The 27,940-nt window shown below is 47.7% G+C and overlaps 1 protein-coding gene across 3 annotated transcripts; it reads left to right on the top strand.

Moving 5' to 3' along the window:
- Positions 1-111: 111 nt before the first annotated feature.
- APOBEC3B (apolipoprotein B mRNA editing enzyme catalytic subunit 3B) lies at positions 112-14,541 on the top strand. 3 transcript variants are annotated; one of them, XM_043441106.1, is made up of 9 exons: positions 112-341; positions 1,845-2,001; positions 4,925-5,204; positions 5,359-5,473; positions 8,997-9,059; positions 11,881-12,037; positions 12,933-13,197; positions 13,456-13,571; positions 14,297-14,541. In XM_043441106.1, exons 1-9 carry the CDS (start codon positions 265-267, stop codon positions 14,306-14,308), a joined length of 1,242 nt encoding a protein of 413 aa, XP_043297041.1. In that variant the 5' UTR covers positions 112-264; the 3' UTR covers positions 14,309-14,541. The 3 variants fall into 3 exon arrangements, with proteins under 3 accessions (XP_043297041.1, XP_043297040.1, XP_043297042.1); XM_043441105.1 differs by having other exon boundaries at positions 12,930-13,197; XM_043441107.1 differs by lacking the exon at positions 8,997-9,059 and having other exon boundaries at positions 12,930-13,197.
- Positions 14,542-27,940: the final 13,399 nt, after the last annotated feature.

Genomic DNA, 27,940 nt, shown 5'->3' with positions numbered 1-27,940 from the left:
CTTTCTCTTTCCCTTTGCAGTAACGTCAGGTCCTACCCCATGGAGGGGCCTGGCCCCATCAGAGGCTGAGCTCAGCCAAGAGGGAGGGCCCAGGGGAAGGTGGGTCTGAGCCTGAGGAAGCAAAGCACCCCGGGGCCCTCCCCCCAAGGGCCCTCCTCCCACCCCCGGTGCCAAAGCAGGAAGGAGGGCGGGCTTCCGCAGAGCCGGCCTGGGAGGTCACTCACAGATAAGGGGTTTTTCTACCCGAGAGTCCTGGGAGAGGAAATGGAGCCCCCGCACTCAAGACAAAGTCCAGGGCTACAATCAGCCTACCGGGGCTACAACCAGATGCCCTGGATCAGGTACCGCTGTCCGCCCGCTCTGGCCACTGGGCCCCCTCTCCTGAGGTCCCTAGGGCTGTGTCCCGTCCCTCAGCCTCCTTCTCCCTGAAGTCTGCAGCTCTAGCCCCGTTCCTTTTTCCCCCTCTGGCACCTTTTCCGAAAGGCTCCTCTCCCACTTGGAGTCTTTGCCCTGTTCCGGGGAGGGGGCGCCCCCTCTTGCTTCTGAACTGGCCCCTCCCACACCTCCACGCCTCTCTAAGGGTCCTCTGGCCCAGCTCTCAGCCTGAAATGCTGTCGGGCCAGTTCCCTTCCCGCCTGCACCCTCTATGAACACTTAGAATTTGGCCAAAGGATGGCTGAAGCAGCTGGTGGATCGTGTTTACAGCACTCCGATCCATTTTCTCTACTGTTTAGACCACTCTAAGTGTGAGAATACTTCTCTGAGGCAAGTAGAGACATCCCCTCTTCCAAGGATACCTCAGCTCCGAGCAGAAAAATAAATGGTTTTATTTACAACCATTGGTTTAAATAAAACCATTAAATGGTTTGCAACCTGGCCACAACCTAGGTGACCACACTTCACGTTTATAACTGTACCGAGAGCCTAGAATCGAGGAAAGATAAGGGGAAATGCTCCTGTTTTAAAACTGAGTAGGAAAGAAAGCCACATCCAAGACTTTACACGGCTGCAAGGTCACAGGATGGCACAGCTGGAAATGGCCTGGTCCGGTCAGGGCCCCGGCTCCATCACTCACTGCTGTGTGACTTGGACCGGCTACTTGCCCGCTCTGTGTCCCCGCTTCCTCCTCTATAAAATGGGCTTGGCTCCTGTGGGATTTTGGGGAGGAGCTGATGAGTTCAGATACAGAAATCACTTGAAACAGTAGCCTGAGCCGGTGAATTTAGGTGTTAACCTCACATTAAAAAACTGAAACAACTATTGATACCATGTATAAAATAGATAACCAGTGAGAACCTACTGCATAGCTCAGGGAACTCTAATCAGTATGCTGTGATGGGATAGGAAATCCAAAAAGAGGGGATGCATGTGTGTGTAGAGCTGATTCACTTTGCCAGACCATAGAAACTAACACAGTGTTATAAAGTAACTTTACTCCAATAAAAATTAATACAAACAAATGCACAAGTGAAAAGTCAGGAATGAATGGAACTGAGTCAAAGGCTATTATTTTGTAGTGGAGAGGTTTTTATTACTTTTTTATGTTTTACTAACGGCAGGCAGGAAAACTGGAGTGGGGATTAGGGTGCTATAGGAAGGAGCAGAGCCTGGGCCCCAGGGGGAGACGTCACCCACTCTGCTGACCCAGCACCATCTCCTCTTCCCCAGTCTTCCTTCCTGCCTGCAAAGGCTGCAGGAAATCCCCCAGGCCCAGGAGGGTTGCTGGGAAGCAGAGCACCAAGGGCGGCCAGGGCGTTGCGCTCAGGAGACCCCAGGAGGAATGCCGGGGTGGGGGTGGAGGCGGGGAGCTCTCTGCATTTTCTCTTTTCTCTCTTTTGCTTCAGGAACCACGTGTGGAGGTTAGATCCTGATACCTTTTACTTCCAGTTTCACAACCTGCTCTACGCCAATGGGCGGAACTGCTCCTACATCTGCTACCGGGTGGAAAGAAGGAAACACCGCTCATATGTTGCCTTCGACTGGGGGGTCTTTCATAACCAGGTACGGGCCCCAGGAAACTCTCATTGCATTTATTTGGTGCCTTAGAATTGCAGTGCAGGCAGCACTGTGTCCCACCAAGGGGGAAAAAGCCCGGGAGCGGGGAGTGGATGGGCAAACTGCTGAAGTTTTAGGATCCTTGCACAAGATGTTTTCCCAAAGTTATGACTGGGGGATATAATTACAACTGTCATTCATTGGTTTTCAGACTGTGTTATGTCAGATATTAGGAAAATTCCTTTTGCAGGGCGTCCAGTTTTCATAAAAAATGCAGTTATAGGGACTTCCCTGGCAGTCCAATGGTTAAGATGCAGTGCTCCCAGTGCAGGGGGCATGGAAAACTAAGATCCCACAAGCAGTTTGGTGGGGCCTAGATAAATAAAAGAATGCAGATATAGCAGTGATGGGGCTTCCTGGATGACTCAAGTGGTAAAGAATCTGCCTGCAGTGCAGAAGACGCAGGACACACGGGTTCGTTCCCTGGGTCGGGAAGATCACCTGGAGAAGGAAATGGCAACCCACTCCAGTATTCTTGCCTGGAAATTCCATGGACAGAGGAGCCTGGTGGGCTACAGTCCACGGGGTCACAAAAAAGTCGGACACAACTTAGTGACTTAACAACAACAAGGACCTGTTTAGGAAGTCTGGTCTATTGTGTTCCAGTGCCTATCAGACCCTAGCAACTGCTCTGCCGGTTAGGGCCTTGCCTGCCACACCCATTCCTCTTCTGTGCCTAGGGCTTGGGATCTCACAGGGGAGACCCACACCCTTCATTCTGCCTGCCCCCTAGCTGCCTCTGAGTGCATGGCCAGATCTCCTGGATGACCACTGCAGCATCAGCAGTGCCTAACAAGTCCACTGCCCTGCGGCTCCTGTGTCAACCTCTCACCACTCCTGCAAAATGTCCCCCACCCGCCTGCAGCCTTTTCAGAACTTACCTGAGCAGCTGTCATGGGCTGGGTGGGGTGGGAATGTGTGCTGTAGCAATATTACCCCATCAAAATACAATCCGAGTCACACATGTCATCTGACTTTTTCTACTACCCAGTATTCAAAAAGTTAAGAGAAACCAATGAAATTAATATTGATAAGGTATTGGGCAATGCAGTCATCCCTCTATATGGAGCGGGAGGTTGGTTCTGAGACCCCTGGTAACTCCAAAATCTGCAGATACTGAATTCCATATGTAAGATGGCACAGCATTTGCATATAACCCACACACATTTCTCCCATATGCTTTAGATCACCTCTAGTTTACTTGTGATATCTGATACAATGTAAATGCTACATAAATATTTGTAAATACAATGTAGATGTAAGTGAAAGAAGAGAGTGAAAAAGCTGGCTTAAAACTCAACTTTCAAAAAACTAAGATTATGGCATCCAGTCCCATCACTTGATGGCAAATAGATGGGGAAAAAGTGGAAACAGTGACAGGTTTTATTTTCCTGGGCTCCCAAACCAGTGTGGATGGTGACTGCAGCCAGGAAATTAAAAGACGCTTGCTGCTTGGAAGAAAGCATATGACAAACCTAGACAGTGTATTAAAAAGCAGACATCACTTTGCTAACAAAGGTCCGTATAGTTAAAGTTAGTTAACCGTATAGTTAACCGTATAGTTAAAATAACTACGGTTTTTCCAGTAGTCATGTATGGATATGAGAGCTGGATTATAAAGAAGGCTGAGCACCAAAAATTGATGCTTTGGAATTGTGCTGGAGAAGACTCTTGAGAGTCCCTTGGACAGCAAGGAGATCCAACCAGTCAATCCTAAAAGAAATCAAACCTGAATATTCATTGAAAGGACTGAGGCTGACGCTGAAGCTCCAATACTTTGGCCACTTGATGCAAAGAGCCGACTCACTGGAAAAGACCCTGATGCTGAGAAAGATTGAGGGCAGGAGGAGAAGGGAACTATAGAGGATGAGCTGGTTGGATGACATCACCGACACAATGGACATGAGTCTGAGCAAACTCTGGGAGATGGTGAAGGACAGGGAAGCCTGGAGTGCTGTTGTCCATGGGGTCATAAAGAGTCGGATATAACTTAGCAAATGAACAAGATGTTGTATAAATTGTTGCCAGTCGGGCAAATTCAAGTTTTGCCTTTTGAAACTTTCTGGAATTTCCTTCTTCTGAATAACTTCAATAGGTGGTTGGTTGAATCCGCAGATGAGCAGCCCTCAGATACAGAGAATTGACTGTATATCTAAGCTATAGATTTATATGTATTTTCTAATGCATAACTAATATAAAACTTCATGAGATAGTTGGCATTCTTTTTTTGTTCATACTAAGTCACTGAAATGAGCTGTGTTTTTTATTTTTAATATTTATTTATTTGGCTGTTCCAGGCCTTAGTTGTGGCATGTTCTTTTAGTTGCAGCATACAGGATCTGTTTTAGTTGCGGCCTGTGGGGTCTAGTTCCCTGATCAGGGATCAAACCCTGGTTCCCTGCATTGAGAGCAGAGACTTAGCCACTGGACAACCAGGGAAGGCCCTGAACTTTGTATTTTCACACCTGCCACACATCTCCCTTCACTCGAGCCACACGTCAGGTGTAGAGGTGTGTGGCTGGTGGGCTCCCCGAGGTGCAGGGCAGTTCTGTGAGCCTCCCAGCAGATAGCATCCAGGGAACCAAGCTGGACCCAAGAGGACCTGGCCCAAAGCTGGCACTCAGGATACTTGAAGAATGAATGCTTAAGAGGATGGATGTTGGAGTGAATGGATGAGCGGATGACTGTGTGAAGGGACATCTAAGGAAGAAAAGAAGGGAGGGGACAGATGGAAAGAAGGGGTAACTAGGAAGCCACCTGCCTCTGAGACACGAGCCCCTGACCCCTCCTCTCCCCCACCATCTGCCCCAGGCACGTGGCCCGCTCTGCCGCCAAGAACAACCCCGCTTTCCTCCTCTGTCTCGCCCAGGTCAATGCTGGGACTCGCTGCCACACCGAACTCCACTTTCTGACTTGGTTCTGCAAAATGAAGCTGCACCCTGACGAGTGTTACCACATCACCTGGTACATGTCGTGGAGCCCCTGCGTGAAGTGCGCGAAGCAGGTGGCTAACTTCCTGGCGAGGTACCGGAATGTGAAGCTCAGCATCTTCGCGGCCCGCCTCTACTACTTCCAAGACATGGCGTACAGGCAGGGGCTGCTTGGGCTGAGCCAGCAGGGGGCCAGGGTGGACATTATGTCCTACCGAGGTGAGAGCAGGGGGGCCTCGGGGGCTGGGCGAGGGGAGGGATGGGGGGCGGGGGAGGGGAGCCTGGGGAGCGGGGAGGAAGGCCCAGGGCACCGGGAGAGGGTCAGCAGAGGGCAGGCCCAGCTCTGACAGCTCTGCTTTCCTCTTCATCTCAGAATTCAAATACTGTTGGAAAAAGTTTGTAGACAGTCAGAGGAGGCGCTTCAAGCCTTGGAAGAAACTGGACATAAATTATCAGCGGCTGGTTGCAGAGCTCGACGACATTCTCGGGTGAGGGCTTCCTAGCCTCTCCCTGACCCCGACCCATGGCCTCCCCCTCACCTCTGCCCACCCTCACCTCCCTTCTCAGCCTCCTCTTTTCCCCTGGCCCTGCCGGGCCCCTGCCCTTGAACCATCCTGCCTTTCCTCGGTTCCTCTCTCTTTTCTTCCCCCAGCATCTCCCTCTCCCCCAGCAAGGGGCCCCCCGCCTCCTCCCATCTCGCGCGCTGACCCAACCTTGTTACTGAACTGAACATAAGTGGGTGTGAACATGTATACGTGTGAAAATGAGATTTGAAAAAACAACCTTGAAGATGGACCTGACGAATCAGAGAATGAGGATTCCTGATGGGAGTGACTGTATTTATTCGCTAGGGCGTCAGCAGCAAAACTCCGCAGACTGGGTGGCTTAACAAGAGGCATTTATTACTCTTGCTGTCATGGAGGCTAGAAGTCCAAGACCAAGGTGCTGGCAGGCTGGGTTTTCCTGTGGCCTCTTTCCTCGGCTGCAGGTGGCTGCCTTCTCGCTGTGTCCTCAGATGGTCTTTCTTCTGTGCGTGACCCCTGGGGAGCCCCTGGTGTCCCTCTGTGGGTCCCAATCTCCTCTTCTTATAAGGATGTCGGGCTTCCCAGGTGGCGTTAGTGGTAAAGAACCCGCCTGCCAATGCAGGAGACGTTGGATGCAGGTTCAATCCCTGGGTCAGGAAGATCCCCTGGAGAAAGGCATGGCAACCCATTCCAGTGTTCTTGCCTAAAGAATCCTAGGGCCAGAGGAGCCCGGCAGGCTACAGACCATATGGTTGCAAAGAGTCGGACATGACTGAAGCAACTTAGCATACATAAGGACATCAGTCAGATTGGATTAAGAGTCACCCTAAGACTGTGGTCCCCAACCTTTTTGACACCAGGAACCAGCTTCATGGAAGACAATGTTTTTCCACAGACTGGAGGGTTGGGAAGAGGATGGTTTGGGGATGACTCTCATAAAGAGCATACAACCTAGGTTCCTTGATTGCACAGTTCACAGTAGGGTTTGCGCTCCTGTATGTGCGAGCTAAGTTGCTTCAGTCATTTCCAACTCTTTGCCATTCCATGAACTGTAGCCCACCGGGCTCCTCTGTCCATGGGATTCTCCAAGCAAGAATACTGGAGTGGATTGCCAAGCCCTCCCGCAGGAGATCTTCCCGACCCAGGGAGTGAACCTGAGTCTCTTCTGGCTCCTGCATTGGCAGGTGGGTTCTTTACCACTGATGCCACCTGGGAAGCCCTATTTATGCTTCTGTGAGAATCTAATGCCGCCCCTGACCTGACGGGAGGCAGAGCTCAGGCAGTAATGTGAACGATGGGAAGTGGCTGTAAATACAGATAAAGCTTTGCTTGCTTGCCCACCGCTCACCTCCTGCTGTGCAGCCCAGTTACTAACAGACCACAGACAGGTACCAGTCCATGGCCCCGAGGTTGGGGACCCCCGCCCTAAGAGCTTGCTCTTAATTCAATTACTGCCTTCAAGGTCCTATCTCAGTTACGGTCACGTTCTGAGGAAGTGGAGGTGGGAACTTCGGAATATGGATTTGGGGCTCACAGTTCAGCCCCTACAATGGCCAAGGGCATCTTTGAGCTGAGCGGGCGCAGTGGCGGCGGGATCCTGGTCCTGTGTGCCTCTCTCCAGATCATGCCCCCACCCCTTGACCCTGACTCGTTGGCTTCCATTCTAGACCTGGGTGCCCCCACAACCCCACTCTCACCCCACCTTCACTCGACATCGTCACAGCCCGAGCTCACTCTGCTCATTCCTGGTCCCGTCCCCACATTGCTGCCAGTGATGAGGCTCTGAGGATGGTGATGGAGAGTGAGTGGGAGAGGGGGAAAGTTAATGGTTAAGTTTACATTTAAATAAGCCTTTAGGGGAAAAAGTAGGATTGGGCACATGAGGATTGAGATGATGGGAGATTTTCCCAAAAGCAGAACAGAAAGTGGAAGGGCCGCCAGGAGTCAGGTCAGAGACCACAGCTCAGCTGCTCAAGGTAGATCAGAACTCAAGTGTCTGGCCCTGTGATTGCAGAGCCAGTGCCACGTAAATGCACCGAGGAAGAACTCAGTGGAGATTCCAGAAAGGGTGGTGGGGACTGTGGCGAGGGGTAAAAGGAGTAAGCTCCTGATGAGCTGGGTTTCTGGGCCACCAGAGGTACAGGAAGGACTAGCAAGTGGGAAGCCATCGGTTTGGAATCTGTCATAAAGCCCTCGTGGAGAAGGTCGGGGGTCCCACTCCTCTTGGCGTCTGGCTGTGAATTGTCAGTAGCAGCAAATGCTTGCCCATTCGCTCTCCCCTCCTGTTTGCACTGCTGCCTGGGGGTCCTCAGCAGAGTCCCGGGGGTCCCTGGCTGCTTCAGCTCATCTGCCTCGATGCCTTCCCTGTCGGTGTTTCCTTCAAGGAGGGAGGTACACCTGTGGATGGCACACCTCCTGATTGTCTCCAGCATTAAGAGGGCCACAGTGGCCAGCTCAAAATGTCCCGCTCCCAGCACGCCTGCATCTCGGCCCATCTCAGGCAGCTCACGGGGATCTCTAGGGCCGGGGCTAGAGGATTGCTGTCATCAGGCAAAGGCCAGCAAAGGGTTTCAACCTTCTTGTCCATCCTTCCTGCTTCTCAGGCCAGGGGTGACTTAGTTCACTGAGTCTGACCAACACTTCAGTATGCAGATCTGATCAGTCTTCCCAGAAGGACCCAGATCGTTCTAGAATTTTCCATTGACTTTGACCCTGGGCATTAGGACAAAGGGAGGTAAAGGGGACACCATTCTTACAGATCCTCTAACTTCCTGCCCAAGCTCTTGTTACCCCCAAGGCCACACCGGGGCCTGTGGGGCAGAAGGGGGTACATGCAGGTTCTGAGAGCAGTGAGATGATAAGCTGGGAAAAATTGACTTAGGAGTCGAATCTGTGTGCAGTCTGGACCGGAGATGGCCGTGACTGCTCTAAGACCTCCTCCCTAGGTTTCCCCTTTCCCCAGAGCTACTTTTCTTCTGGAGGTCTTGACATGACAAGGGTAAGCAAGCAGCTTACCCTTTCTTTTGTACCCACCCTCCGCCCACTCCTTTTCATGGAACAATGGGGAAGCAGCGGGAGGGAGCCGGGCCAGGCTTCCTGGACAGCTTTCCAGCTCTTCCGTTTATTTGCTGTGTGACCTCAAGAGAGTGTTTTAGCCTCGCTGTGCTAGGACCTCATCTAAAATGTCAGGATAACGGTCCTCCCTGCTCGAGGCTGTTGGGGCGCTAGGGTGACTGATGGCGCACAGATCTGCCCAACACAGGGCTGGAGATGAAGATCTGGAGTGCTGACCCCCAGCCCTCCTTTTCCATCCTTCCCAGAGTCTTGCCAGGATACTGAATGACGACAAAGTACCAAGCCGGGGTGGGGTGGAGAGAGCACCAGCCTGCCCCTCCCCCAGTGGGAGCAGCCTCTGTCCTGCTCTCTACAGCCAGGGTCTGGCCCATCCCCCTTGCTGGCATCTTCACTTTCTGTTTCCCCTCTGCAGTACTGTCGGTCCTGCCCATCCATCAGAGGCTGAGCTCTGCCAAGAGGGAGGGCCCCAGAGAAGGTGGGTCTGAGCCCAAGGAAGCAAAGCACCCCGGGGCCCTCCCACCCCTGGTGCCAAAACAGGAAGGGGGCGGGGCCTTGGCTGAGCTGGCTGGGAGGTTGCTTTCAGATCAGGGGCTGTCCTAAAAGCAAGGGTCCTGGGAGAGGAAACGGAGGCAGAGTGTCTATGACAGAGGGCTGGGCTGGGTCAGGCCTTCCTGGGCAAGGAGATTGCGTTTGGACCCCCGGGACCAGGTAAGTCAAGAGCCCGGGAGGAGGAAGAGGATGGAGAAAAAGAAAACCAGCCTAGGACCTCCCGCCTCGGCTTCCCCAGGCCAGAAGGGCATCTGCCACTTGGAAAGCTGTGGGGGAACATTCTCAGATAAGGGACTCTCCCAAGGCCAAGGGCAGCCTGCTGAGAGGAAGGTGGAGCCAGAGAGCCCAGTGCCAGGGCAAGCCGAGATGAGTCTGCCAAGGGGGCTGGAGCAAGGCTGCAGGGACCAGGTGTCGATGCCAGTTCTCCTCTCAGCCTCGGGCTCTGCCACCATCCACTCCCAGGCCTGGGTTCTCTCTCTGGCTCCTTCCCTGCAGGACTCCACTTCTGTTCCTCCTCTTGCCTCAGGCCTCCCAGCCCCGCCTCTGCCACAGCCTGTCTGTCTGTACCCCTGGCCATCTGTCTGTCTGCCCCTGGCCATATTCCATAGACATGGCCCCCAAGTCTTTCTGAAGCTTTCTGTGCACCCTCAATCCTAGACGTTAGGTTCAAGGATGATTGAAACAATGTCTGGAGTCAGCTACAAAAGCATTTTTGTAAAACTTTATTTTAAAGGCACAATTTTGCAAAAGAATACTCTCATTTCTGCTCTGTGGGGGGAATACTCTCCAAGATAAGAAGATAGCTCATTTCCCATGAAGACACTATCAAGTGTGGAAAATTCAATTGGTCTTTAAATACTTCTTAAAGGTTGTTTCTGTCACACCTACAGTTTTAGCTATTCAAGGTCAAGGTGCAACATATGTGCTATGAAGATAAGTCCTCTTATCTGAAATCTGAAGGGTCTCAGCCTTGAGTTGTCTGTGTGTCCCCAGGACTGGGGAGTTTCCCAGAACATGGGGGACTTCAGGGCTAAAATCAGGAAGACTCCGGGCAGATGGGGCAGTGGTTGTCTTAGATGTGCTGCAAATGGGATTTCCCTTCTGATCTGGCCACCTGTTCCCCTCCCCGGGAGTATGAACTTCAGGGGAGGTCAGTGGCTGGTAACGAAAGGTCACAGTCCAGAGATGGTCTCTTTAGCAGTTGTTCTCCAAATCCACCTAAAGTTTTCCTGATTAACATGAGGGATGTTAGGTTTCCATTGATGAGACAGGTTTCCACTGGTGAAATCTGTGGCTTTGCTAATTAGCATAACAGATACCAGAAATGGTTTTTCATTGGTGGAACTGGTGGTATTTCAGTGAGTCAGCTGGAAATATGGCGAAGCTTTTCCGGCCTTGTAGGCACAGATTGTTGCAACCCGGGGTCTGGGCTGTGAGGGCACGCTTGGTTTGGTTCCTGAGTCCAGATGCCTGTTCTGATGCTCTGAGATCACCTGTGTCTGATGCAATGATAGGCCAAGTGACATTACCTTGGGTGGAGGGTCCAAAAGGACCACCGGTCTGAGGCCATCAAGCCTCCCAAGCTTGTTCAGACTGGCATCTGCTTGGTCTTGAGTGTGCACGTTCAGTGGGGCTCCGGCCAGAGCATGCCTTCACGCACCTCCCTGGGGTCTGGCAGGAAGGCTCCCGGTTGTGTCCACCTGCTTCAATCTGTGCAGAGCCAGCAGCATTTATTGAAAAGAAATGGGATTTATTTATTGAAATTCCTTGGACAGAGGAGCCTGGCAGGCTACAGTCCATGGGGTCACAAAGAATCAGATACGACTTAGTAGCTAAACAACTATGAAGCCCTGGGGGTGTCTGGTCTACAACCCAACTGCTCTGGCCTCAGGGGCCCTGATTGGATTCTGATCAAGATATAGATGCTTGAGGAGTGTGGGATTAATGGATGAGAGAGTGAGTGAAGGAATACATAATGAAGGAAAGAAGGAGGTTCTTTCCTTGTGCTGTAGGCAAGCTCACATACTAGAACCTGGTGGTTCTGCATTCCCACATGGGCTGGGCCACTTTGCAATGTATTACATGAAAGAAAGCAAGATACAAAACGAAATACTTTACAGAGTACAAGCATAATGGGTGGGGGGAAAAAAGCTAAGTGAGTGCTTTTGCCAAAAGTGTCTGTTACAACACACCCTTGGTGACAGCAGTTTTTCCTGGTCATGTGCCTCTGTGCTCTTTCTACAGACAAAAGCGTGATACACATAGCTCAGCCAGGAGCACAAAGAGTTAAAGGAAAAAATGACAGCTTCCATCCCCCAACTCCCCAAAGAGAAGGGGTTCTGAATGCGATTGAGGTGCTTGTGGTACCTACACAGAGGGCTCTGGGGCTCAGGACAAAGGTGTGAGAGCCGAGGAAGGACATGCCATGTTCAATTCTCGGGGCACCCCCGCCCCATCCCAGCCCAGGCATCCTGCCTGCAGAGTCCTCTAGTGTGGGCTGGAGTGGGGCGGGGGGTCTCTTTCAGGCCAGAGGTGGGAGGTGGTCTCTGAGGTGGGAGAACTCACATTCTTCCGTCTCCCTCCCTGGTCCCCTTGGTCAGCCAAGAAGGAAGAGACCCTCCCATACCTCCCCTTAAGGGCCCAGGCGAGCCCAAGGAATTGGGTTCAGAATGAGGTTCAGAGCCTAGGGTGACGCCAGAGAAAGAATGCTCTCTGCATCTTGGGTTTTCTCCTTCCTTATTGCACAGAAACACAATGAATCTGCTAAGAGAAACTCTGTTCAAGCATCAGTTTGGCAACCAGCCCCGGGTCCCACCACCTCACTACCGGAGGAAAACCTACCTGTGTTACCAGCTGAAGCAGCGTGACGACTCAACGCTTGACAGAGGCTGCTTCCGAAACAAGGTGCCAAATGGGTCCTCCAGGTACAGGGCAGGCAGGGGCTAACCCCATTCATGCAGGGAACATCCCAAGGCTTAGCAGAGTCTGAGTTAACCCAGCTTCCTGGGAACTCTCCTCCTTCTTCCCCATCCCCAGGCCACCACAGAAGCCCTTCCCTCCGGCACAATGTCTTCCTGCTCCTCTTTGCGAAGTTCATGTTTTCTCATCTTCCAGGTCTCAGCTCAGTCATCACTCCAGCAAGCCAACCACTCTTCCAAGGACTGAGCACCTAACCTCACCTGCAAGATCTCCATCACGTTTCTGTCTTTCTGCTCATCTTTCTACCTGTCTGTTCTTCCTCTCTCCCTCCCTGACCTGCTCCTTGGTATCCTCAGGTTCAAACATCTCCAGACAACCTCCTGATTGTATCCAACTACCAGGTCACACTCTACCTGGTGGCTCAGTGGTAAAGAATCCGCCTGCCAATACTGGAGACGTGGGTTTGATCCCTGGGTCAGGGAGATCCCCTGGAGAAGAGAATGGCAACCCACTCCAATATCCTTGCCTGGGAAATCCCATGGACAGAGGCGACTTGTGGGCTACAGTCCATGGGGTTGCAAAGAGTTAGACACGACTTAGTGACTAAATAACCACGAAGCTCTGGGGCTGTCTGGTCTACAACCCGTCTCCTCTGGTCACAAGGACCCTGATCAGATTCCGATCAAAATACAGATGTGTGGAATTAATGGATGAGTGAGTGAAGGAATCCATAATGAACGAAAGGAGGTTCTTTCCTTGTGCTATAGGCAAGTTCACAGGATAGAGCCCCTCATCCCCAACTTCACCCTCCATGTGTGACCTCTGGCCTCTGCCTTCTAACCAGCCCTTCCTGCTCTCTGTCTGGAACCCTCTCCAGAAGCAGCGGCATGCAGAAATTCGCTTTATTGACAAGATCAACTCACTGAATCTGGACCCGAGGCAGAGCTACAAAATCATCTGCTATATCACATGGAGCCCTTGCCCGCAATGTGCCAGTGAGCTGGTCAATTTCATCAAGGGAAAAGACCACCTGAACCTGCAGATCTTTGCCTCCCGCCTGTACTTTCACTGGAAAAAGCCATTCCAGAAGGGGCTGCAGCAACTGCAGGCAGCCGGGATCTCAGTGGCTGTCATGACCCACACAGGTAGGAAGAGAGACAGAGCTGTTGGTGGCCTGGAGGGTCTGCAAGTTCCAAGAGAGAAAGCCACTGAGTGGGAGAGGGGAAGAGGGGAGGCTGGGCAGGAAGGATGGAGGCCCAGCTGAGACACAAGGTGTGATACCACCTGGAAGGGGAAATTCCAGGGAGAGGAAGAGAAAAAAGGGGGAAGGAAGGAGGGAACCTGGGTTGCTTGCTGCTCCCCCGCCCTCAGGGCCTGACTCCGTTTCTCTCTCTCATCTCAAGAGTTTGAAGACTGCTGGGAACAGTTTGTGGACAACCAGTCAAGGCCCTTCCAGCCCTGGGAGAAGCTGCAGCAATACAGTGCGAGCATAACACGAAGGCTCCAGAGGATCCTGATGGTGAGAAGCTGGCCCCGAGGCAGGTCCCTGGCCTCTCCCCCGCTCCCTTCCCAGCTTCAGCCTCCCCGCTTCTGTCATCTGTCATCTCCTTGCTGTCTCCCACTGCCCACTCCTTTCTCTTCTCTCATGACACCTCCTTTTGGGCCCCTCTCCCAGGCGTTGGCAGTTCCTTCCATCTCTCTCTTGATAGACCCTTTTTGTTTGTTTGTTTGCTTCAGATCTTCTTTGTGGCTTCCCTGGTGGCTCAGATGGTAAAGAATCTGCTTGCAATGCAGGAGATCTGGATTTGATCCCTGGATCAGGAAGATCCCCTGGAGAAGGGAATGTCTAGCCACTCCCACGTTCTTGCCTGGAGAAGTCCATGGACAGAGGAGCCTGGTGGGCTACTGTGGTCTATAGTCCATGGGGCTGCAAAGAGTCAGACATGACTGAGTGACGGACACTTCTTTGTGGCACGCAGCCTCTTAGATGCCCTGCAGCATGTGGGATATTAGTTCCTCTACCAGGATTCGAACTCGAGTCCCCTACATTGGAAGGCAGACTCTTTATCACTGGACCACCAGGGAAGTCCCTTAATAAATTCTCGTTAGCTCTCTGTTTCTCTCCAGGCCTCCATGGCACACCGTGACTCGGTTCCAGTCCCTGCATTTTCAGTATCACCTCTCCTCCCCTACCTCCCTCACAGTTTCCTGACAATCAAAGCTTTCTCATTCCTCTCTCAACAGGCCCCAACTTAGAAAAGATCTTCAGAGGCTTGAGCATCAGACTTTCATCCCCTTTGTTATTAAGAAGTGACTCAAGATGACAGTTTCTGGGGCATCTTAATGCTTCGTAAACTGCTGACTCTCAGGATCAAGTAACAAGCTCCATGGGCATGCCTGACCCTCACCCAAGCCCAGGGACCTTTCTTCTGTTTTCTAAGTGGGAAAATATTTTTAATTGAAAAAAAAATAAAGACAATTTGAAAGTCTGTAAAACTTGGGTTACTTTCTAAAAGGGTTAGGTTAGGATTTGTCTTTTCTTCATTAAAAGATGACTACAAAGAACTTTAGTGTTACAGCACTAAGGAAAAATTTGCTTTAGAATTCCTAGTAGAGTCTGAAATAGTGGGATTATTTTGTGGTTCAACTATGCTCTATTCCTTCTCTGTATCTAACATTTGTCTAAATAAATAAGATAAGGACTTCCCTCGTGGTTCAGTGGCTAAGACTCCTTGCTCCAATGCAAGGGACCAGGGTTTGAGCCCTGGTCAGGGGACGACAAGATCCCACATGCCACAACTAAAGATCCTGCAAACCAAAACCAAAAGACCCCACAGGTTACAACTATGACCTGGCACAGCCAAGTAAAATAATAAGTCAAATATTTTTAATAGGTAAAGTAAAACTTTATCGCATGAAGTTGACCACAGACTTGACTGGGGAAAGAACACACTTGAAACTGTGTTTTCCAGTGTTCTTGGTTGAAGCAACAGGCATCCCTGGCTAACTGAAACAAAAAACATTCAATAGAAAGATGTTGGATGGTTCATGGAATCTCTAGGAAAGACAAGGAACTGGATTTGGAGGCTTCACTGCCAGGAAGCCTCCAGACTATGCTGCTAGCTGCTCTAGTGACCAGGACTGCTGGTGACAGCTTCATCCACAGCAGCTGGATCCTAACAAAGAACCCCTGCCCCCACTGCCAACAGTCCCATCAGGATGGAGGAAAGGGGACAGGAAACAGTTACAGTAAATAATGAACAAGCATAAGATGAGAAGAGTAAAATCTAATGTATCACACTGAATATGAACAGAGGGACTCCCCTGGTGACTTAGATGCTCAAGAATCTGACCATAATGCGGGAAGCCTGGGTTCAGTTCCTGGGTTGGGAAGATCCCCTGAAGAAGGGAATGGCAACCTGCTTCCAGTATTCTTGCCTGGAAAATTCCATGGGCAGAGGAGACTGGTGGACTACTGTCCATGGGGTCCCAAGGAATCGGACATGATTGAGTGACTAACACAACACAAAATGTGAACAGAATAAATACTCCCATGCTGCTTACAAAAAAAAATACTCTCTGTCGTCCCTTTCTCCTCCTGCCCTCAATCTTTCCCAGCATCAGGGTATTTTCAAATGAGTCAGCTCTCCAAATCAGGTGGCCAAAGGATTGGAGTTTCAGCTTCAATCAGTGTCTTACAGTTTTCCAAGTATATGTCTTTTGCCTCCTTAGGTAGATTCATTCCTAAGTATTTTATTCTTTTTGATGTGATGGTAAATGGGATTGTTTCCTCAATTTCTGTTTCTTTTTTTTTTTTTAATTATTTATTTGGCTGCATTGAGTCTTAGTTGCACCACGTGGGATCTTTAGTTGCAGCTTGTGGGAACCAGTTCCCTGACCAGGAACCAAGACCCGGGCCTTGGTCCCCTGCATTGGAAAATTCTGAAAGGTCTGAGAATACCAGACCGTTTGACCTGTCTCTTGAGAAACCTTTATGCAGGTCAGGAAGCAACAGTTAGAACTGGACATGGAACAACCGACTGGTTTCAAATAGGAAAAAGAGTACGTCAAGGCTGCATATTGTCACCCTTCTTATTTAACTTCTATGCAGAGGACATCATGAGAAACGCTGGACTGGAAGAAGCACAAGCTGGAATCGAGATTGCCAGGAGAAATATAAAAAACCTCAGATATGCAGATGACACCACCCTTAATGGCAGAAAGTGAAGAACTAAAGAGCCTCTTGATGAAAGTGAAAGAGGAGAGTGAAAAAGTTGGCTTAAAGCTCAACATTCAGAAAACTAAGATCATGACATCCGGTCCCATCACTTCATGGCAAATAGATGGGGAAACAATGGAAACAGTGGCTGACTTTATTTTTTGGGGCTCCCAAATCACTGCAGATGGTGATTGCAGCCATGAAATTAAAAGACGCTTACTCCTTGGAAGGAAAGTTATGACCAACCTAGACAGCATATTAAAAAGCAGAGACATTACTTTGCCAACAAAGGTCCGTCTAGTCAAGGTTATGGTTTTTCCAGTGGTCATGTATGGATGTGAGAGTTGGTCTATAAAGAAAGCTGAGCACCGAAGAATTGATGCTTTTGAACTGTGGTGCTGGAGAAGACTCTTGAGAGTCCCTTGGACTGCAAGGAGATCCAGTCCATACTAAAGGAGATCAGTCCTGGGTTTTCATTGGAAGGACTGATGTTGAAGCTGAAACTCCAATACTTTGGCCACCCGATGGGAAGCGCTGACTCATATGAAAAGACCCTGATGCTGGGAGAGATTGAGGGCAGGAGGAGAAGGGGATGACAGCGGATGAGATGGTTGGATGGCATCACCAACTCAATGGGCATGAGTTTGAGTAAACTCCGGGAGTTGGTGATGGACAGGGAGGCCTGGCATGCTGTGGTTAATGGGGTCTCAAAAGAGTTGGAGACAACTGAGAGACTGAACTAACTGAACTGAACTGGGATGAGTGCCATTGTGCCGTAGTTTGAGCATTCTTTGGCACTGCCTTTCTTAGGGATTGGAATGAAAACCGACCTTTTCCAGTCCTGTGGCCACTGCAGAGTTTTCCAAATTTGCTGGCATATTGAGTGCAACACTTTCACAGCATCATCTTTTAGGATTTGAAATAGCTCAACTGGAATTCCATCACCTCCACTAGCTTAGGCCCACTTGACTTCACATTCCAGGATGTCTGGCTCTAGGTCAGTGATCACACCATCGTGATTATCTGGGTCATGAAGGTCTTTTTTGTACTGTTCTTCAGTCTATTCTTGCCACCTCTTCTTAATATCTTTTGCTTCTGTTAGGTCCCTACCATTTCTGTCCTTTATTGAGCCCATCTTTGCATGAAATGTTCCCTTGGTATCTCTAATTTTCTTGAAGAGATCTCTATTTTTTCCTATTCTATTGTTTTCCTCTATTTCTTTGCATTGATCGCTGAGGAAGGCTTTCTTATCTCTCCTTGCTATTCTTTGGAATTCTGCATTGAAATGGGTATATCTTTCCTTTTCTCCTTTGCTTTTTACTTCTCTTCTTTTCACAGCTATTTGTAAGGCCTCCTCAGATGGCCATTTTGCTTTTTTGCATTTCTTTTTCTTGGGGATGGTCTTGATCCCTGTGTCCTGTACAATGTCATGAACCTCCGTCCATTGTTCATCAGGCACTCTATCAGATTTAGTCTCTTAAATCTATTTTTCACTTCCACTGTATAATCACGAGGGATTTGATTTAGGTCATACCTGAATGGTCTGGTGGTTTTCCCTACTTTCTTCAGTTTAAGTCTGAATTTGGCAATAAGGAGTTCGTGATCTAAGCCACAATCAGCTCCCAGTCTTGTCTTTGCTGACTGTATAGAGCTTCTCCATCTTTGGCTGCAAAGAACAAAATCAATCTGATTTCAGTGTTGACCATGTGGTGATATCCATGTGTAAAGTCTTCTCTTGTGTGGTTGGAAGAGGGTGACCAGTGCGTCCTCTTGGCAAAACTCTATTAGCCTTTGCCCTGCTTCATTCTGTACTCCAAGGCCAAATTTGCCTGTTACTCCAGGTATTTCTTGACCTCCTACTTTTGCATTCCAGTGCTCTATAACGAAAAGGACATCTTTTTTGGGTGTTAATTCTAGAAGGTCTTATAGGTCTTCATAGAACCTTTCAACTTGAGCTTCTTCAGCATTACTGGTCAGGGCATAGACTAGGATTACTGTGATATTGAGTGGTTTGCCTTGGAAATGAACAGAGATCATTCTGTTGTTTTTGAGATTGCATCCAAGTACAGCATTTCAGACTCTTGTTGACTATGATGCCTACTCCATCTCTTCTAAGGCATTCTTACCCATAGCAGTAGATATAATTGTCATCTGAGTTAAATTCACCCATTCCACTCCATTTTAATTCGCTGATTCCTAAAATGTCAAAGTTCACTCTTGCCATCTCCTGTTTGACCACTTCCAATTTGCGTTGATTCATGGACCTAACATTCCAGGTTCCTATGCATTATTTCTCTTTATAGCATTGGACCTTGCTTCTGTTACCAGTCACATCCACAACGGGGTGTTGTTTTTGCTTTGGCTCCATCCCTTCATTCTTTCTGGAGTTATTTCTCCACTGATCTCCAGTAGTATATTGGGCACCTACCGACCTGGGGAGTTCATCTTTCAGTGTCCTATCCTTTTGCCTGTTCATACTGTCCATGGGGTTCTTAAGGTAAGAATACTGAAGTGGTTTGCCATTCCCTTCTCCAGTGGACCACATTCTGTCAGACCTCTCCACCATGACCTGTCCATCTTGGGTGGCCCCACACGGCATGGCTCATAGTTTCATTGAGTTAGACAAGGCTATGGTCCATGTGATTAGATTGGTTAGTTTTCTGTGACTGTGTTTTTCAGTCTGTCTGCCCTCTGATGGAGAAGAATAAGAGGCTTATGGAAGCTTCCAGATGGGAGAGACTGACTGAGGGGGAAACATCTGGAAGTTCATGGTTCTCATACTGTTGAACAGATTTAGGCCAACCGTGATCCATTCCCTGGGGTATAAACATTGCCACTCCAACTCAACTAGGGTTTACAATTATTTTTCCTTTATGTAGTTGGCTGCTATGTTATTTGGTACATACAAGTTTATAATTGTTACATTTTATTCTTTAATTTTTCCTTTGTTACTGTATTTAGTTCCTCTTTAACCAGCTGAGCCTTATACTCCACCTAGTGTAATAGTGCCAATCTTGCTTTCCTTTAAAATTTAATTTGGGACTTCCCTAGAGGTCCAGAGGTTAAGAATCCACCTGCCAATGTAGGCGACACAGGTTTGATCCCTGGTCCAGGAAGATCCCACTTGCCTCGGAGCAACTTAGCCTGTGAGCTGCAATTAATGAAGCCTGTGCAACTATGTCTGTGCTCCGAAATAGAAGAAATCACTGCAAAGAGAAACCTGTGTACCACAATGAAGAGTAGCATCCACTTGCTGCAACTACTAAAGAAAGCCCACCGGCAGCAATGAAGACCCAATGCAGCCAACAATTACTCCGGGAGTTGGTGATGGACAGGGAGGCCTGGCGTGCTGCAGTCCATGGGGTCGCAAAGAGTCGGAGACGACTGAGCGACTGAACTGAACTGAACTGAAGACACTGACGAAAGAAGCTGAAGATGACACAGATGGAAAGACATACAGTGTCCTTGGTAATGTTGTTAAAAATGACCACACTCCTGGAGAAGGAAATGGCAACCCACTCCAATATTTTTGCCTGGAAAAGTCCATGGACAGAGGAGCCTGGCGGGCTGCAGTCCATGGGGTTACATGACTGAGCGTGTGTGCACGAGGGTGGAGGGAAATGGGTTGGTAGCAATAAAGTGGTAGAACTAAAAATAAATGAATAAAATGACCACACTACTCAAGGCAATCTACAGATTCAATACAATCACTATCTAAATACCATGGGCATTTTTTTTTTTTTTACAGAAATACAATGAATAATTTTAAAATTTGTGTGGAAATACAAAAGACTCCGAATAGCCCAAACAAGAGTCTGCCTTCGAATGCAGGGTTCAATCCTTGGTCAGGGAACTAAGATCCTACATGCCTTGTGGCAACTAAGCCAGCACGGCAACTCGAGAAGTCAGTGAGTCTGCATTCGCTGCAGCCTATGCTCCACAACGAGAGAAGGCCTTGCACTGCAACAAGAGAAGCCTGGGTACCACAACAAAAACCCAGTATAGCCAAAATTTAGAGAAAAAAGACAGAGAGACAGAAAGCTTTTAATAATAAATGTGAAATATGTATGCACCAAGCTGAGCAGTATCCGCCCAAATTAATACTCTTCCCAGGACCTCAGAATGTTGTCCTTGTTTGGAAATAGAGTCATTGCAGAGATAATTATGTACGGACAGATAACACCGAAGCAGGGTGGACCCTTCGTCTAACACGACTGGTAATCCTTTAAGAAGAGGAAAGACACAGACTTGCAAGGAGAATTTCATGTGCGGACAGAGGTGGAAGCTGGAGTAATGATCTACAAGCCCAGGAATGCCAAGGGGTATCAGCACACCATGAGGGAAAGGCCCGTCTTCCCTAGCATCTTCATTGGATTCTTTACCACTGCGCCACCTGGGAAGCCCAGTCACTAGTTTATCAGACCACTATTTGTAGATACTTACATCGGATTGGTTTCCAAGGCTGCCAAAATAAAGTAACACCAATGGGGTGACTTTGAGCTACAGAAATGTATCCTCTTACACTTCTGGAGAGCGGAAGTCTGGAATCAAGGTGTGGGCACAAATTAGTGATAACTAATTTAAAAATATTTGTGTGTGTCTGGTATGGGGGATACTATTCACAACTGTAATAAAATTTATGAAGTGCCTAGGATGAGTCCGAAGATGAAACATGTGGTGGTTTAGTTGCTAAGTCGGGTCTGACTCTAGTGACTCCATGGACTGTAACCCACCAGGCTCCTCTGTCCATGAGATTTCCCAGGCAAGAAGACTGGAGTGGGTTGCCATTTCCTAATCCAGGGGATCTTCCCGACCCAGGGATGGAACCCTTGTCTTCGGCATTGCAACTGGATTCTTTACTGCTGAGCCATCAGGGAAGCCCAAGAAGAAATATGTACACTTGATGAACAGAATTGCAAAAATATAATAAAAGACATAAAACAGAGCTACATGAAGTGAAGAAACATTTAATGTTCCCAGAGAAAATATTTTACTTTTCCTCTCTTCTATAAATTCGAAAGAGTATTAACAAAGATTTCATTTGAAATTCTTATATAATTTGACAAATCCAATTCTAAACTCAATATAGAAAGAGAAAAATCTGCAAGAATAGCCAAAATAATTCTGAAAAAGAATAGTAGTGTTGTGGAAAGGGGAATTGCTTTGTCAGATATTTAAAAACTTTGAACATATTAAATGTCAAACATACCCTAAAGTATAGTAGCCAACTAGGTTCAAACTGGCCAAAACTGAGAAATTTTGAGTTTTCAAGCAAGTCGTGATAATAATGGATGACAGTCATTGAATAAAATAGGGAACGATGAATCCATACTAATATAAATAAATATTAATAACTACATTGAATGTGTGAGGAGGAATTGGATTTTATATATTTTCAAATTATAGGCAGACTTCATTTAATCGAGTTCCACTTTTTTGTGTTTCACAGGCACTGCATTTTTCACAAACTGAAGGTTTGTAGTAACCTGCTTGGAGCAAGTCTACTAGCAGTGTTTTTCTTACAATATCTGCTCAATTCGTGTCTCATGTTAGCAATACTTTCAACATTTCAAAGGTTTTCGTTATTATTTTGTTTGTTATGGTGATTTGTGATCTTTTTTCTTATTATTTTTAAAATCTATTTTTAATTGGAGGATAACTGCTTTACCAAGTTGTGTTGGTTTCTGATCAGTGATCTTTGACATTACCATTTTAATTTGCTTTTCTTGTTTTGTATTTTTAAGCTAAAATATGTACATAAAAAATTTTTTTTTTTTTGGCAGCACCATGCAGCATGCAGGAGCTTAGCTCCTAGCTCCCTGCAAGTGGAAGTGCAGTCTTAGCCACTTGACTGCCAGGGAATTCCCAAGTTATGTACATTCTTAAAAAACATAATGTTATCGCACACTTAGTAGCCTACAGGATAGTGTAAACAAAACCCTTATATGTGCTAGGAATCCCAAATATTCCTGCGACTTGCTTTATTTCAGTATTCATTTTATTGTGGTAGCCTGAAACCAAATCTGTAATATCTCCAAGGCATGCGTGAACCTTTTCCAGAAATGGTTATTAATTTCAAAGCAAAAGAAGTAACTTCACAGTGGAGAAGCCTGGCAGGCACCTTCTTAATCAAATAAACTGGACAACATGAGGAATGGCACCCGGATGAGGTACCATGACAATACAGCATCACTTTTGTGATGTTCCTGCTGGAGATGCAAGACCTGAACCTAATCACAAATGATGAAATAAAATTTACATAATAGGGTGGGACAAGAAAAATTAAACATAAAATTTTCTCTGTGTGCGTGTGCTTGTTTGGGCCTCCACCTTCCCTCCCTAACTTGCAATATGCATCTGCACTACACATTAACCAGAGTTTCTCAAAGAAAGGAGTGCCTGCTCAAGCATAAAGATGGACTTTTTCCCTTTCTTCAGACGCTGGCAATGTAACTTCTTAAAGAACAGCAGTGTTTCCCGGCTCTTCAGGGGGTCATGGTGACTCACTGCTCACTTTGATCAGGCTTACCTGGACTATGTATCCTCGGTGAACTTCATGTGAAATAGCAGGGTGTCACTTTGACGTAGGATCCTTTGCCTTAAAAAATGTAAACAACTCTGCCTTGACTTCTAATTAATAGGCAGAACAATTCTAAGAGCTTTCTGAAACACTGCTCCCCAGGTTAAAATCCTCAGTTTGGCTCAATTAAAATTCCCCCCTTTTCGTCTTAACTTGAGGGTTAACTGAATTTTCGTAGACATGTGTGAAAGTTGCTCAGTCATATCTGACTCTTTGTGACATCGTGGACCATACAGTCCATGGGATTCTCCAGGCCAGAATACTGGAGTGGGTAGCCTTTCCCTTCTCCAGGGGATCTTCCCAACTCAGGGATCAAACCCAGGTCTCCCGCATTGCAGGTGAATTCTTTACCAGCTCAGCCACAAGGGAAGCCCAGAGGAAACATCAGATGAGCCCAAATTCAGGGACACACTTCAGAACGCTCACTTACCTGTCATAGGTCATACAGCATCCCTTGCTGTGGGCAGCTGGGGAGGGGAACTGGGGAAATGAACCTTTTGTTGGATAATTGCCATTTCCTCTCATCCAAAATGATGAAGGTTCTGTTAGCAGGAAGATGAATTGGGTGTCCGGAGGCAACTGTTATGAACTGATTTATGCCCCCCCTTAATATTCACATTGGAACTGCTATATTTAAAATGGATAACCAACAAGGACCTGTTGTATACCACATGGAACTCTGCTCAATGTCATGTGGCAGCCTGGATGGGAGGGGAGTTGGGAGAGAATGGATACATGTATATGTATGGACCAGAGATCAAATTGCCAACATCATTTGGATCATCAAAAAAACAAGAGAGTTCCAGAAAAACATCTACTTCTGCTTTATTGACTATGCCAAAGCCTTTGACTGTGTGGATCACAACAAACTGTGGGAAATTCTGAAAGAGATTGGAATACTAGACCATCTTACCTGCCTCCTGAGAAATCTGTATGCAGGTCAAGAAGCAACAGTTAGAACTGAACATGGAACAACAGACTGGTTCCAAATAGGGAAAGGAGTATGTCAAGGTTGTATATTGTCACCCTGCTTATTTAACTTATACGAAGAGTTCAGTTCAGTTGAGTTGCTCAGTTGTGTCCGACTCTTTGCGACCCCATGAGCCGCAGCACGCCAGGCCTCCCTGTCCATCACCAACTCCCGGAGTCCACCCAAATCCATGTCCATTGTGTCGGTGATGCAGTCCAGCCATCTCATCCTCTGTCGTCCCCTTCTCCTCCTGCCCTCAATCTTTCCCAGCATCAGAGTCTTTTCAAATGAGTCAGCTCTTCCAATCAGGTCGCCAAAGCATTAGAGTTTCAGCTTCAGCATCAGTCCTTCCAATGAACACCCAGGACTGATCTCCTTTGGGATGGATTGGTTGGATTTCCTTGCAGTCCAAGGGACTCTCAAGAGTCTTCTCCAACACCACAGTTCAAAAGCATCAATTCTTCAGTGCTCAGCTTTCTTTATAGTCCAACTCTCACATATTTAACTTATACGCAGAGTACATCATGTGAAATGCTGGGCTGGATGAAGCACAAGCTGGAATCAAGATTTCCAGGAGAAATATCAATAACCTCATATATGTAGGTGACACCACCATTATGGCAGAAAATGAAGAAGAACCTAAGAGCCTCTGGATGAAGGAGAAAGAGGAGAGTGAAAAAGTTTTTAAAAAAAAGTGAAAAAGGCTTAAAATTCAACATTCAGAAAATTAAGATCATGGCATCTGGTGCCATCACTTCATGGCAAATAGATGGGCAAACTGGATACAGTGAGAGACTTTATTTTGGGGGGCTCCAAAATCACTGTGGATGGTGACTGTAGTCATGAAATTAAAAGACACTTGCTCCTTGAAAGAAAAGCTATGACCAACCTAGATAGCATATTAAAAAGCAGAGACATTCCTTTGCCAACAAAGGTCTATCTAGTCAAAGCTATGGTTTTTCCAGCATTCATGTATGAGTGTGAGGGACTATAATGAAAGCTGAGCACCGAAGAATTGATGCTTCTGAAGTGTTGTGTTGGAGAAGACTCTTGAGAGTCCTTGGACTGCAAGGAGATCCAACCAGTCTATCCTAAAGGAAACCAGTCCTGAATATTCATTGGAAGGACTGATGCTGAAGCTGAAACTCCAATACTTTGGCCACCTGATGCGAAGAACTGACCCATTGGAAAAGACCCTGATGCTGGGGAAGACTGAAGACAGGAGGAGAAGAGGACAACAGAGGATGAGACAGTTGGATAGCATTATCGACTTGATGGATGTGAGTTTGAGCAAATTTCGGGAGTTGGTGACAGACAGGGAAGCCTGACACGCTGCAGTCCATGGGGTCCAAAAGAGTCGGACACAACTGAGTGAATTGAACTGATATGGCTGAGTCCCTTCATTGTTCACCTGAAACTATCACAACGCTGTCAATCAGCTACACTACAATACAAAATAAAAAGTTTAAAAAAAAACAAACAAAATGTTATGCCCGATGTCCGAATCCCCGAGCGGGAAGAGAAGGCCTCCAAGACAATGCAACTCGCAAAAAGGGAAGTTTATTGCTGACTTGAGTCAGGGCTCCTGCCACATCCAATGCAGTGGTGCGGGGTCAGAGAGCCCCAAGCCCAAGCTGTTACACAAATTTATAGAGTGAGCACACGCCGTTGGTAGTTGGTTTAAGCGGATTGGTTACAAGTTTGCAAAGCAATTTCATTGGTCAAACACACTCAAAACTTTAGCGCGCCCGGGACTTTCCCAGGGGTTTCCGCCCCGTTCCTAATTGGCAAACAGTGGTCAGTGTTAAGCTGATTTGTTGCATCCAGGTGGCTTGATAATCTTACCACCCAGAAGTAGGAAGGCCTACTCCTAATCTAAGCTGCCTGCCATGGCGTTACTTCTGCTCGCCTCACAAAAAAAAAAAATCATGTTGGAGATCTAACCCCAGGACCTCAGAATGTGACTTCATTTGGAGCGAGAGCCTTTAAAGGGGAGATTAAGTGAGGTCATAGGGGTAAACCCTAGTTCGGTATGAGTCCTTTTAAGAGGGGACAGAGCCACACAGAAGGAAGGCCGCATGAAAACACGGGGAGAAGATGGCCGTCTACAAGCCGAAGAGAAAAGCCTCAGGAGAAACAGCTCTTCCAGCTCCGCGACCCCAAGCTCCTAGCCTCTAGAAGTGTGAGGACATAAGTTCCTCCTCTTCAGTCCCTACCTCACCCCCACCTGTGGTCCTTTTTTCTGGTGGCCTTGAGACTCTGATACAGAGACTAGGAGTGCCAGCTTCAGGGTGGTGGGAGGGTGTGGAGGGCAGGGTCTTGAGAGACTCAGCCCACCCAGGCCTGTCTTCAGCAAGAAGTGGCTACAGGGTTTCCCTGGTGGCTCAGTGGTAAAGAATCCGCCTGCCAATGCAGGAGACACAGGTCTGAACCTTGATTCAGGAAGATCCCACGTATCGAAGAGTAATTAACCCGTGGGCCACAGCTCTTGAGCCTGTGCTGTAGAGCCTAGGAACCACAACTACTGAAGGCCTTGCACCCTAGATACAGCCCACGCTCCGCAACAAGAGAAGCCACCGCAGTGAGAAACTCAGGCACCAAAACTGGAGAGAAGCCTGCACAGCAACATAGGACCCAGCACAGCCAATAAATAAATCCATTCAGTTCAGTTCAGTCACTCAGTCGTGTCCGACTCTGTGACCCCATGAACTGCAGCACACCAGGCCTCCCTGTCCATCACCAACTCCCGGAGTCCACCCAAACCCATGTCCATCGAGTCGATGATTCCATTCAACCATCTCATCCATTGTCGACCCTTCTCCTCCTGCCCTCAATCTCTCCCAGCATCAGGGTCTTTTCACATGAGTCAGCTCTTCCCATCAGGTGGCCAAAGTATTGGAGTTTCAGCTTCAGCATCAGTCCTTCCAATGAATATCCAGGGCTGATCTCCTTTAGGATGGACTGGTTGGATCTCCTTGCAGTCCAAGGGACTCTCAAGAGTCTTCTCAAACACCACAGTTCAAAAGCATCAATTCTTCAGCACTCAGCTTTCTTTATAGTCCAACTCTCACATCCATACATGACCACTGGAAAAACCAAAGCCTTAGCTAGACGGACCTTTGTTGGCAAAGTAATGTCTCTGCTTTTTAATATGCTGTCTAGGTTGGTCATAACTTTCCTTCCAAGGAGCAAGCGTCTTTTAATTTTATGGCCATCTGCAGTGATTTTGGAGCCCCCAAAAATAAAGTCAGCCACTGTTTCCACTGTTTCCCCATCTATTTGCCATGAAGTGACGGGACCGGATGTCATGATCTTAGTTTTCTGAATGTTGAGCTTTAAGCCAACTTTTTCACTCTCCTCTTTCACTTTCATCAAGAGGCTCTTTAGTTCTTCTTCACTTTCTGCCATAAGGGTGGTGTCATCTGCATATCTGAGGTTTTTTATATTTCTCCCGGCAATCTTGATTCCAGCTTGTGCTTCTTCCAGTCCAGCGTTTCTCATGATGTACTCTGCATATAAGTTAAATAAGTAGGGTGACAGTATACAGCCTTGACGTACTCTTTTTCCTATTTGAAACCAGTCGGTTGTTCCATGTCCAGTTCTAACTGTTGCTTCCTGACCTGCATACAGAATTCTCAAGAGGCAGGTCAGGTGGTCTGGTATGCCCATCTCTTTCAGAAATTTCCACAGTTTATTGTGATCCACACAGTCAAAGGCTTTGGTATAGTCAATAAAGCAGAAATAGATGTTTTTCTGGAACTCTCTTGCTTTTTCAATGATCCATTGGATGTTGGCAATTTTATCTCTGGTTCCTCTGCCTTTTCTAAATCCAGATTGAACATCTGGAAGTTCATGGTTCACGTATTGCTGAAGCCTGGCCTGGAGAATTTTAAGCATTACTTTACTAGTGTGTGAGATGAGTGCAATTGTGTGGTAGTTTGAGCATTTTTTGGCATTGCCTTTCTTTGGGACTGGAATGAAAACTGACCTTTTCCAGTCCTGTGGCCACTGCTGAGTTTTCCATATTTGCTGGCATATTGAGTGCAGCACTTTCACATTGTCATCTTTCAGGATTTGAAATAGCTCAACTGGAATTCCATCACCTCCACTAGCTTTGTT

Source organism: Cervus canadensis, chromosome 21 (genome assembly GCF_019320065.1).
Source record: "Cervus canadensis isolate Bull #8, Minnesota chromosome 21, ASM1932006v1, whole genome shotgun sequence".
Taxonomy (NCBI): domain Eukaryota; kingdom Metazoa; phylum Chordata; class Mammalia; order Artiodactyla; family Cervidae; genus Cervus; species Cervus canadensis.
The sequence above is the reverse complement of the archived record's forward strand: the minus strand, read 5'-3'. Positions and strand labels throughout refer to the sequence as shown.

What these genes read in the sequence shown, in the direction of transcription:
- APOBEC3B (XM_043441105.1), top strand. Translation starts at nt 265, where the DNA reads ATGGAGCCCCCGCACTCAAGACAAAGTCCAGGGCTACAATCAGCCTAC. An exon ending in AACCAGATGCCCTGGATCAG is followed by an intron (nt 342 to 1,844) that starts GTACCGCTGTCC and finishes CTTTTGCTTCAG; the next exon opens with GAACCACGTGTGGAGGTTAG. An exon ending in GAGCTCGACGACATTCTCGG is followed by an intron (nt 5,474 to 8,996) that starts GTGAGGGCTTCC and finishes TCCCCTCTGCAG; the next exon opens with TACTGTCGGTCCTGCCCATC.